At 35.8% G+C, this 12,501-nt stretch overlaps 1 protein-coding gene across 5 annotated transcripts in view; it reads left to right on the top strand.

The window, feature by feature from the left end:
- TBC1D32 (TBC1 domain family member 32) overlaps positions 1 to 12,501 on the top strand; it is a 70,741-nt gene that overhangs the window by 46,196 nt on the left and 12,044 nt on the right. For all 5 annotated transcript variants that reach the window (XM_030267802.4, XM_030267801.4, XM_012572763.5 and 2 more), the window contains 2 exons: positions 3,863 to 3,988; positions 9,901 to 9,984. In XM_030267802.4, coding sequence (XP_030123662.4) covers positions 3,863 to 3,988; positions 9,901 to 9,984 — 210 coding nt within the window. The remainder of the gene's footprint in view (positions 1 to 3,862; positions 3,989 to 9,900; positions 9,985 to 12,501) is intronic.

Genomic DNA, 12,501 nt, shown 5'->3' with positions numbered 1-12,501 from the left:
TCTTTAAGTTTTTTAAAAATTTTCTCTGTCAAAGAATCAGTCGTATTATCTTTCCTGGTATCCCTTATAATGTCACATAAATGCTTTAATAACCTACACTTCTTTGACTTGTACTGCTTTTTATATTTGTCATTTTATTCATATATAAGTCTGTTGCCTTTTGCTTTTAGGTCCACTCAATTAAAAAAATATGAAAGAGTAGTAAGGTCTATGAGAAATGCACATGAGGTTTCCTAAATTATATATCTTTAAATGGATTTGGTTTTGTGTATTAGTCAAATAAATTGTAGTCAGGTTATTCATCTCTCAATTTAGATTTTTGAATTAGATATGCATGGATTTACAGATCTTAGTTATTAATCACAGAAAAACACTTCTGCCACAAAGCACAGTCAGATGAGAAGGGACTTGTTATATTTCTTATGTTTTATAAAACATTAATGAATTTTTCTGGGTCTTACTTGCTTTAGAAAATCTAAATAAGCTAGCTGAAGAATTAGTTGAAGAATTATAAAGCAACATCTTTTAGAAAAGGGAGATAAATTTAAACCTGCTGTTATAAGGTAGTGGTTCAGATTTCATACATGTGTGGAAATGTAGCTTATTTATAGTGCAATTTCACAGCTTCATAAACTAGTAAATGTGGGGTGTTTGTTTTTTTTTGTTATTTTTTTTTTTTCCTATGGGATTACACAGAACAACCAATGCTAGCACAAAGTAACTACAAGTAAGGGATGGGATAGCAAAATATAAATCTAAAGGAAGAAGAGAGTAGAAGTGCAGCAGATTTATTAAATTGACATTAGCTTCTTTTCAATCATGACCATATTTAAAAGCTTGCTAGCATAGTAGGAGAAGGTCTTAGTCATTCTCTTCCTCATATTTTCTCTTCTTTCTATTTTTTTTCTCCTTCCCCTGTTCCCTCACCTTCTATCCTTCACGTCATTCAGCAGGTCTAGTATTTTTCCAGGAAATAAATAAAATTCAGGTTATTAATTTAGGATAATCAATGAACTCATTTAGTGACAAACCAGAAAAGAGAAGAAATAAAAGCAGGACTTCTGTTTCTTGGGGTTAGTGTGTTTAGAATACCTCTAGTGGTAGTGGTAGTGTAACAGCCTGCCTTCAGTAACACATAATATATATGGCCCAGAACAGTGTAATTGCTTAAGTTTCAGCTACAGGGTAATACTGTTGGTCAAATTATAGTTGCCTACTAAATTTTGAAAGCAAGCTGGCATTTTTTGATATAGTGAGTTTTTAGATGCAATTGTCATTCCAAAAAATCCCCAAGGTTCTGCTTTTTTTTTTTTTTTTTTTTTTTTTTTTTTTCACTGTAGTGACCTGCTGGCAGAAGGGGTAGTCACATTTAATGACAAATTAAGGGAAGCAAGTGTTTTATCTGGAAGAAAGTAAGCCGCAGTAAGCTTCCACAGTATGATACCAGTTTCAGTTTGTACTGGATATATTAAATACATGACTGCACTGCAGTATCTTGGTTGCACGGGTCTCTGGTATGTTGACTGATTAAGTCTCAGCTTGTAGTCTCTGATGCTTGTTTTTACTACAATCCTTCAGGAAGTAAAATAACTATTTAACTTGTATCGAGGAGTGTGCCTTGCAGTTCTAGGATTTTCTTCAATATTCAACTGTTTCAGAAATAATAAAGAAGGGCAGAGAAAGAACTGGAAATCGATAATACTGTAAGAGTTAAATTCTTCTTCACATTAAATTTTCATAAGTGAGCTGTTCTAAGCATCACTTCATGTTATTTGGGAAGATACTGAGGACTTATTTATTTGAGGATAACAAAGAAATCTCAGGTTAATTAATTTGGAGTCATTACTAATGATAATAATTAAGTTACTATAATAAGATTGTTTTGAAATGCTGTGTATCATATAATAAATTCCAATGACAGGGATACAATCTACTAATTAGAAATCATTAAGGTCTTTAGATGTGCTTAAAATAAATTAAATGCAAAATCATAATTCTGTTGAAAGTATTCTAATAATCTTAAAAGAATAAGATCCTTTGAAAAGAGTGTTTTGACATAGAAATGCTATAAAGAAGTAGAAGGAACAGCAAATATTCATAGACTGGCTCAAACAATTGTTTGACACTTGTCCTGGCAAATTTAGGGAGGAACTCTCCAAAGGGGTCCCTCTAGAAAACAGATTCAAGTGGCCCCTCCCCCCACCATTTCAGAAGAAAAAATCTCATTTGAGAAAAATGGAAAAAACTTTATTTAACAAGTAAAGTACTCAGAAATTTGAAAAATTAATAATATCAATGGTCCAGCAGCATAGGGACTGTACACAGCTGGAGTGCATGCACATGCATTTGCTTTGTGTCAAGTACCATCTTTTTTTTTCTCCTTCCAGATGGCCAGAAAGTATTTCATAGCAGCATCAAGTACTCTGGGAGCCAAGTTACCTGGTAGTTGCCAAGTGTCCTGGCAGCCAGGAGGGCAAATTGTGTCCTGGGGGGCATCAGGCACAGCATTGTCAGCTGGGCAAGGAGGGGATTATCTCGCTCTGCTCTGCATTGCGGTGGCCTCACCTCGAGTGCTGGGGGCAGTTTTGGGCACCACAACATAAAAAAGACATTAAGCTATTAGAGAGTGTCCAAAAGAGGGCTGCGAGGATGGTGAAGGTCTGAAGAGGGAGCCGTATGCGGAGTGGTCGAGGTCACTTGGTCTGTTCAGCCTAAAGAAAAGGAGACTGAGGGGAGACCTCACTATTGTCTTCAACATCCTTATGGGTGGAAGCAGAGGGGCAGCCACTGATCTTTACACTCTTGTGATCAATGACAGGACTTGGGGAAATGGTATGATGCTGAGTCAGGGGAGGTTAAGATTAGACATCAGGAAAATGCAATTCATCCAGAGGGTGGTTGGGTACTGTTACAGGGGAATGGTGACAGCAACAAGCCTTCATGAGTTTAAGAAGTGTTTGGACAACACTCTCAGACACATGGTGTGACATGGGGTGCTCTGCATAGGGCCAGGAGTTGAACTTTATGATCCTGATAGGTCCCTTCCAACTCGGCTTATTCTATGATTGTATAATAGAAAAGCAAAAGCCATGCGCACAGACAAAGCAAAAAAGGAATTATTTCACTGCATCTGGGTGGTAGGCAGGTGTTCAGCCCATCTGCAGGAGAGCAGGACCCCCTCACCTGTAATGGTTACTTAGGGAGACAAATGCAATCACAGAATCAATTAGGTTTTCAATTAGGTTTGAAAAGACATCAGATGTCATTGAGTCCAGCCTTTGACTGAACACCACCATGTAACTGTCATCATGTCAGCATCACTCAGAATGTTCCTCCCCTTCCTCTTTCTTCCCCCCACTTTATATACTGAGCATACTGTATGGTGTAAGATAGCCCTTCGGTCAGTTTGGGTCACCTGTCCCACCGGTGTCTCCTCCGTTTCCCACGCACCACCAGCCCCCTTGCCAGGGTAGCAGTATGAAGGCAGAAAAGGAAGCTCTGCTTACACAGATCTCTAGAACATCTCTAGATTAACAGCTCTGCGTTTGGTATATCCAAAAGCATAGCCCCATACCAGCCACTCTGAAGAAAATTAATTTTACTCCAGCCAAAATAAGCACAAAATCCCATCAGTAAGTAGAATGTTTTGTATAAAGCAGAATGTCATCAGCTTCATCACTCCTTTTCCAGTTTAATTGTCTTAGGAAGAGGCATATTTATGTGTTCTTTTCTTATGAGGTCTGCCAAAAATACATGTCGCAATGGAGTTGGGGCTGTGTGATCTTTGAGGTCCCTTTCAACTCAAACTACTCTGTCAGTGTATGATCATTATAGAATAACACTAATTTTTCATTTCTTCTAGATAAAGATCTCAACAAGCTCTTAAAACTCTTAAAAGGTCCAGAGAAGCCAACTGAGTGGGCAGAAATTTGTAGAAAACAGTTCCGCAAAGTCATGAAAGCCAGACCAGACAGCATCAGTGGACCAAGTGAGTATGACTTAAGAAGTTTAACAAAGAAAGGAGACAAAAGACCACTAACAAGCAACTCTTCTTATTATTTTTATTGAGGAGTACGTTATCTATACAAGTAGTCCATAATTTTGTGTTGATTATGAAAACTATTTCAATGGGATTTTCACAAAAAAAGGAAGGTTTATGCATTTTATGTCCTATTTTTGTCTTTACCACCATTTTCCCTCTATGTTGTCAGTGAAATTTGACAGAAAAAGAGGGCTTAAATATAAGTCTTTGTTCCAGATCTCTAAAGGGTCCATTATTGAGATACTGAGAAAATGAAAATCTGAAAGAAAACATGTTTCTTAGAGATTAGTGAATGAGTCAACTTGGGTTGGAAAATTATATTAATGGGCAATTTCTGTAAAAAAAATGTCAGAATTAAGCCATACTAAACATCAAAGAACCTGTTCATTCAGGTTTTTCTTAATTTTCATATGCATTTCTAATGAACAGTGTGATCATGCAGGAGTATTGCTATAGTTCATTTAAAAAAACCAAAGCAGCCAAAGCAAAAACAGATCACTATATGACATAAATCATCAGAAGACATAATAATTCCCTTGTGAATATAAGCTTGTGTAGCCATAAAGAAGCAAGGTGTTCTCAGAAATTGCTGGATTCCATTCCCATAGGAATTATGATTATGGTCAGTATGTAGTCTAACTTCTTGTTTACAGGTGCCCAAGGTTTCCCTTTATGTTATTTAGATTTTATGTTGCAAAGCTCTTCAGATGTTCTGTATCTGCTTGGAGATATTTCAGAAGCAGCAAAATATCTGCAGCTCTGTGGTTTGAGACAACATCATGTTCACTGAATCCATTTTGCAAGAGACAGCTGTGCTGCTGTGTATCTTTTGCAGCATGTGAAGCTCTCCCAAATTTCAGAGGAATAAGAGACTTCAGTCCAGATGCCCAGAAATCAAAACTTTCTCTATAGTTACAGATGAAGCAATCTCCATGGTTTACAGAACAAAGATGTACATTTGTGCTTTTTGTGCTGGGCCCATTCTAAGAGAGACTGACATTAACAGGAATTAAACCAGAATATAATGAGCAAAGATAACATTAGATTCAAGGACTGTATAGTGTAATGTGTATTGATTTATTAAAAATAATCTGTGATCTGGTGTCAGGATTACCAGATGCTGAATCTATAGAACCTACTTGAGCTCCATCAAAAAATTCTTGAGCAAGCTGTACACTATCAACATCTCTAATTCACCCTTCCCACATTGATTACTCTCCCATTGACTTGGTCAATACTTTTGTGCTAAACGCACTGGTAATGCATTGCTTTTTGGATGTCCTTTGACTGGTGTTTTCTCTGCTAAAACATCACCTCTGAGTGTAGCTTTTAAGTAATTTCTGTGCTCAAACATCAAGATCTGGTTTTTGAAGGGCTTTATTGAACTGCTAAAAGGAGATTAAAACCTTCCTCAGGCTAGCATGTCTTTTAGTGCATCAAGACTGAAAGTCTGGGATTTTTCTTGGTCTCCTAAAAGCAAAACACTGTAGACAACCAGCTCCTACAGTGTGTTGTTCTAAGCATAATAAGCTATGACAAAGACATTCTGCCAGTTGTTCCTTCCATAAGGATGCCACAGATCTGTGGGTGTTAGGGTGTATAACTCCTTGTTTTCTTTGGGTCATTTATCAGCTAGAGAACCATGGGGAGAATCTTTGGTAAGGTTATGTCTTGGCTTCTTTGGACTACTCATTGCCATACTTGTGGCCTTCCTCAAGTGTCTTTAGGACATCTAAAAAAGAGTTTTCTGTGATTGTCATCTAAACTTTGGCAGATAAAGAAGCAGGCAAATCAACTCCTCTGAACAATAGTTTAGATTTATATAGAAAGTTATGACTCTGTATGGATCTAGGCTTAGTATAGCTCATGTTCAAATAGTTCACATCACTGAGAGGTGGTTTGTGGTTTTGGGTTGTTTTTTTTTTTTTTTTCTTGGACCAGAATCTCGCCGTCACTATTTTAGCCACGCCTTTTTCAATTGTCTTCTCCTTTTTTGTCCTTCAGGTACAGTAGAAGGCATTTCTGTTATTTTCCATTCCAGCAACTTCTTTTTTCATCTGTTCCCAGTTAACATTGTATCAACATCTGACTTCTGGGCAGATTCATCCTTATTCCTCTCCCCTTTCAGAAGACTTTTAACCCAAAGCAAAATAAATTAAGGCTGTTGCAGAGATCATATCAATTATATGCTCACATTCTTCTCTTCATAATGAGATACTCTGTCCCCAAATCCTATTCTTCTCAAGCTTTATATTCATATGTGATGTGGATAGGAATAGTAAATTCAGCTAAAATTACCTGCTCCATAGAGTTTCAGATTTTCTATCACCTATCTCCCTGAGGATCTGCATTTAGATCTCCCGTATTCTTTAGAGCCTATTAATTTACCTCCAAATAATTTTTTCTTAATAAAAACCAACCAACCAAGAAAAGATAGCAGCTCTTGAACTTGCATGTGAGAACTTACTGTAAAACATAGGAATTTTCTCCACCTTTTATAAGTGAAATGTTTGATGGAAGCAGAGTGGTTACAGTCAACAGTGTTCTGGAATCCTTTAATGTTTTGTGAGTGCTGCATCATCTGAGATAGCTCTATCAAAACATGTTGACAAAAAATACAATGAGCCTTTGAGGCAGTGTCATTGTTTGTGATGTATGTGTGCTGCAACCTTTAGCAATTGCAACAAAAAATTGAAACTAACTTCAGGACTTTCCCCATAGGATAAAGAACCCATGACTGTTATATGCTGTAGTAGTGTTTTTAGTTCAGGATAACACAATGCTGATATTGTATTTTCAAAAGAAGTTTTTAGAATAATACAAATTAGATGTTTGTGTTTTTATTTTTATGTCCTTGATTTTCCAAGAAAGTTTGTGTTAGAATTTGAGTGAAACAGTGGGTCTTTATGTCATGCTGAAAGAGCAATTGCAGATCAGAAATTCCTTCTTCTGACCCCCAAATCAGTTTGAGGCACTGTAAGCAGTGGCACATGACTGCATGTGAATGTGTGTGCAGGTGTATAAAGATTTGGTTTGGATTTGAAGGGCTGCTTTTTCCATTAATAAAGAAAATACTTGTATATTGATATAGCATATGCAGTGTTCATCTCTAATGAAAGCACTGTCAGAATTTTTATTACCCTGTTTTCTTCTTTTCAGAGAAAATGTAGGTTGTTCATTTGTCATTTTAATGTACAATAATTGAAAGTCCTACTTCTTGTTGCCATCAATAATGGAATTGCTAATTCTATTTTTCATAATCTTATTAAACTGAAGTATGGTTGATGGAGTTGAAAATTTCTGACACTACTCTTGCAAAAAAGTAATCTGTCCAAGATTTTCACTCTTGAATTTTTAGCCTCTAGCAGAAGTCACAGAATCACAGAATCCCTTCCACTCATCTGAGTTGGAAGAGACCATCAAGGATCATTGAGTCCAGCTCCTGGCCCTGCACAGGATCATCACCAAGAGTTACAACTTGTGCCTGAGAGCAGAACTGCAGTTAAAAACATCCTTTGTATTTTCTTTTAAACTACTCTGAAACATCTGGATCATAGAATATGATCCAGTAAAAGTAGTTATATTAGAGGATTTTAAAAGGTCGGATGCTTCTTTTTTCATTTTTTGACCTTTTTGGCTTAAAACTTTCAGAGTAGGAATTAGGTTAGTGCTCATGGTTGTTACCTATTAAAACAATTTTAACCACATGCTTTTTTTAAAGCAGTGTTCTTATGCAGTTTTGAAGCTGTTGCAATTACCTTCCTTTTGTACACTACTTCTTCAAGGAAAAAGAAAACCCTGGAGGAAAGTAGATATTTTATAATCATACTGCAGTAATTTAAGAAATTTAAAAGCATTTCTGTTTATTTCATGTATAATTAAACACACCTAAATTAAAATTCTCTTTCTTTTTTTGTGTAAGAATTAAATTTCCATGAGATTATTTCTAGACTCTTAAAAACTGTATTAAATACTAATACAGCCAAGCTTCCATAATATAAGAAAATCAACATTTTCACTATGTTGGTAGGCCACATAAACTTTACTTGAAAATTTGGACTTTTACAGCAATACTGACTGTACTGTACAATGAACCTGCCTAAATGTTTTTTGTCTAGTTTTCCAGTTAAATGAAGAATCACGAACCAGTTTCTACAGTGGTGTCCAAATAGCAGCTCATTCAGTGTAATTTCTGTAAATGTTTTAAGCAATTAATCAAGACAAAAAAATTGTGATTTAATGTCAGTATGTTAGCTTAAAATAATTGGAAGAAGAATTATCTTTATTATGTCTTTTTCTTCATTATTTTTCTGGCATAACAAGCATCAGAGTGGAGTGGGTGGAGGTTCTGTCTTTTTCTCCTCCTCATTCCCAAAAGAGCTCGCACTGCTCTTTAACTGCTTGTGTCAGTTTTCCTTGTATCATGGCTAGCTCAGGAGGTTTCTAGCTTTCTCTGTTGCCACCTCCAGCATGTCCTTGCTCTGCCTCACTTGTGCTGCTTCAGCTGCTCCTGCCACTGTCTGCTTAACAGTACTGGTACTGGTAGCAGTGATACTGGTGTTCTTTATGGTCCCTCCCAACCCCTGCCATTCTATGACTCTTTGAACTCTTGAGTTTAAAACCAGCAGTTTTAAACTGGGCAGTGGGTGCCTGGAGTTATGTGCAAGAATGACGGAACAGGAGCTGAAGCTTCATTGCTATTAACTGGAAGGACTGCCAGGGAAATGGTAACATGGTATTTAAACAGGAAATCCCACAGATGGCAGCAGTTGTTACTCTCTAAATACGCTCCCTTGCTTTGCATTCTTGTTAGACGTATCAGTATGTGTATCTGTATGTTTTATATCCTATTTAAGGAGCTAACAGCAGTTGTTTTAGGATAGCATTTACTTACAAAAGAAATTCATTGTTGCTATCCTAAATTCCTATCATGGCTTACCTCATATGGGCCTCCTCTGTGCAGTTTGTGCGAAGGCTTCCTCGTAATCTTTGTTTAAACTTGTATGGTGTCATGTGTTCAGTTGCCATAGCCTAAGACTTGCAGAATTGAGGATAGTCAGGGACAGTTTGGGTAATGATTTGTCACTGAAAGGTCTTGCTAACTTCCTGGTTAACATCTTGTCAAGGTGGGAGATAAGATTTCCTCCACAGTGAACAGATGTTAACATAAGACTCAGCTATGCAGTATCTGCAGACTCAAAGTTCCATAGCAAGAACTGAAGAAGAATATTATGGTCATCACTAAATACAGAATTTCCCAAATTAAATATGCCTATTGCATAAATTTAAGTGAAAAATTTTTATCTTGTGATGACATAGGTAGTTTTATATTGAGATTTTTTTGAAACAGCCCTTAAACTTCATGTGCTTTTGTTAGCATAATTTTGAGATGATGTAAGCTTTTTATTCTATGTGGGTTGTTGGGTTTATTTGGGGTATTTGGCTGGCTGATGGGTTTTGTGGTTTGTTTGTTTTATTGTTTTCCTTTCCTGTCTCCATACACAGACAAATGTGGTAAGATATTATAGTTTAATTGTAGTTAATTTTCATTTCATATTGAAACCATGTAACAAATTCTGGAGTAATCCTTGGAGGATATAAAGATAATATGAGATTCTCTTTCTGTTTACACTGAATATATTCTCAGTAAAGCTATTAAAATTTAATTTAAGTTAGGAATGGTGTTAGGAATGCAAAAGTGCAATGAATGTTTTGAGTTGTTCCCCCATAAAAATATGAATAAATATGCAGGAATTTAAATAGCTTTACTTTCCCACATATTGTCATTTAGTTAGGTGACGTAGTTCCATATTTTTTTTGTTGCCTCTAATTTTTTAATGGGTTTTTATTTCTTGCAGTTGTGGCAGAATTAATTGAAAAGTTCGTGTCATATCTTTCTGAATGCAGAACAGATTGTTATTTCAGCATGGAAAGCTATAAAGGTCAGTCTCCTAATAATTTCTATGCAGCTTCTTCATATTTAAATTGCCTTTCTTTTAAATGTATCTGTATCATTTTGGGGGTTGTTTAAAATGTTCTTGAACATCTCAGAAACTCATTACTTCACTGGTGGGAATTGTATGTATCCACCATTCTCTTAAATAAATTTTGGTCTGAGGAATTTAAAGCAAATTTCTAATAGTTGTTTCATTTCAATGAAGAAAAGTCAAATTTTTCATGAAGGTGGATTCAGCAGAGCACATAGATATTCAGTATTTATCATGTTTCCTAAAATTAGAATTTGATTATCTTAAAAAACTGACAGCCTTGTAAACCTGTAGCTAGTTGTAATTAGAATAACACAGTCATCCATCTGCCACGGAACCCCTCAGGATTTCAATCTCCTATAAAATTCGCAAATATGGAAAAATTAAATTAGATTGGGTTGTTACCATTCTCAAGATAAGAGAGAAGGAAAAAATATCTGATAAAACACTATGCAGTTGCAATGTTCAATTATAAACAGTAACACAAATCTTACATGAAGTATACTTTCTGCTAACAGCAGTGATACTGCTGTGATGTTTATTCGGATGACTGAATATCTGTATATGTTAATGATTTGTCTGTCCCCTTTCCTAGAATTAATAATTTTTAGTTTGCTTTAATTTTTTCTTTCTCCTTTATAAACTCTAAAATATTGACAACCAAATCATTGGTGTCTAGCTGTAATAGGTAGTAAAATGGCAAGAAACTGAAATTTACTGTAGTAGTAAAATACAATGCATTACATATTAGGGATACGAAGTTCCTAAAATGGCCTCTTGCTCTTTCTGTTAGCAAATTCCAGTTCAATATAACAGAAACACTTTGTGAAAATATCATCATTTTTAAAAGGTTTCAACAAACCATTTATCAGAGAAATATGAAGTCATCTAATGTATTGATGTCTGTGCTTCTTAATTGATCCCCATGATGTGTTGCAGACTCCCCAAACTTGGGAGTGCCTCAATGTTTTGTGATCGGCAGGTTGTTTTTTTTTTTTTTTTTTTTTGGGAGCTCTGCTTTTGCAGATGACCTTGCAGTCAAATCCTCTGTTTCCACTGGACTTTGTCTCTGAAACAGCTATGCCCTATACTGCCAAAGGGACAGAACGTCAGGGATTTCAGGTCTTGGCCATAAAACTCAAATGTCATGGTATGTTCCTTCTCCTAGATGAGCCTAAGTTCTCTGACTGAACAAAATCTCATAGGAGCTTTTTGCCATTTAATGAGCTCTTAATCTTTGAAGGGTCAGGTGGGTCAGGTAACAAACTAAGAAATTTTAAAAACACCAGTAGGAAGGTATCAGTATAGAGTTGTTCAGAAGGAGCAGCAAACGCAAAATACAGGATTACAACCTGAAATTGGGCTGAAAGGGAAGGAGAAGGAAGGAAATTTTTCCATTCTTTCTGCATCATTTGATAAATTCACTTCTTCAAACTGTGCGCCATTTTGAAGATGCTGTTATCAGAAAGCATTTTACCCATTGCCAATTTAGGTAACTGGGCAGAAAATGTGGTTCATTCTTAATGAAGCTATTGCCAGAAACAGCTTGAGGTTTGTGATGATCATTATATAACTAAATTCTAGATATTAATATTTTTGCCATATATTGTTATGACAAGAGTACTGATGACATAACAGGTATTTTCGATAGTCAGTGTAGAATTGCGCATGAGATTACCTCTGAGAAGCCTTCAACATTCTCCAGCAATCACTCTTGGATCTTGTTTACATTGTCTCCATTCCCAGTTCAAATCCAACAAAAGTGATGCTTTTCTTTGGAAAAAGATTATTTTATAGACATTTCTAACAATGAGTGTGAGGTCAGACTGTCAGAAGTGTTTCAGATGAGTAGCTTGGTTGAAGGAGGTGACTTTGTGAAGAAACAGTAGCAAAATGGTGGAACAGATTATGGAGAAAAACTCGTAAATTTTGCTCTGCCACAAGTCCAAATAATGTTTAAAATAGAAAACTTTCATAAGAACATCAAAATGAGAAAGGATAGTTACTGACAAAGCATAAAAATGAATATTGTCTGCTTCAGTATCTGCCAATGGAGAGGGTCAGTGTTTAGATACCTGTCGCAGAGTAAGTGAAATCCTGCTGGTTTGTTAACAAAAATAATAAATCATAGGAAAAAAAAAATGAGATACATAATTTCATTTTTTATGGACAAAGCCATGGACTAGAAATCTGATTGCAAATATACCTATATACTCCTAAGTATTTTAAAGCATTTTTTGGAATTACACAGGTGGTTCTGGCTATCATGGTATTTTCAGCTGTTTGCAGAACCTTTACTTAAATATTTTCTTTGAGTCAAAAGTCTTTTTCATCCATCACAAGAAACCTAATTTTTCTTATTGTCACTAAAGTTAAAATTTAGCATCCGTTAGTATATTCCAAAGATTATTTATATAGACATAAAACTATTTGGCCTGGGCACCAGGAAGTGAAAGAGCTTAACCAATAATG

This window comes from Taeniopygia guttata, chromosome 3 (assembly GCF_048771995.1).
Source record: "Taeniopygia guttata chromosome 3, bTaeGut7.mat, whole genome shotgun sequence".
Taxonomy (NCBI): domain Eukaryota; kingdom Metazoa; phylum Chordata; class Aves; order Passeriformes; family Estrildidae; genus Taeniopygia; species Taeniopygia guttata.
This window is presented reverse-complemented; position numbering and strand designations above follow the sequence as displayed.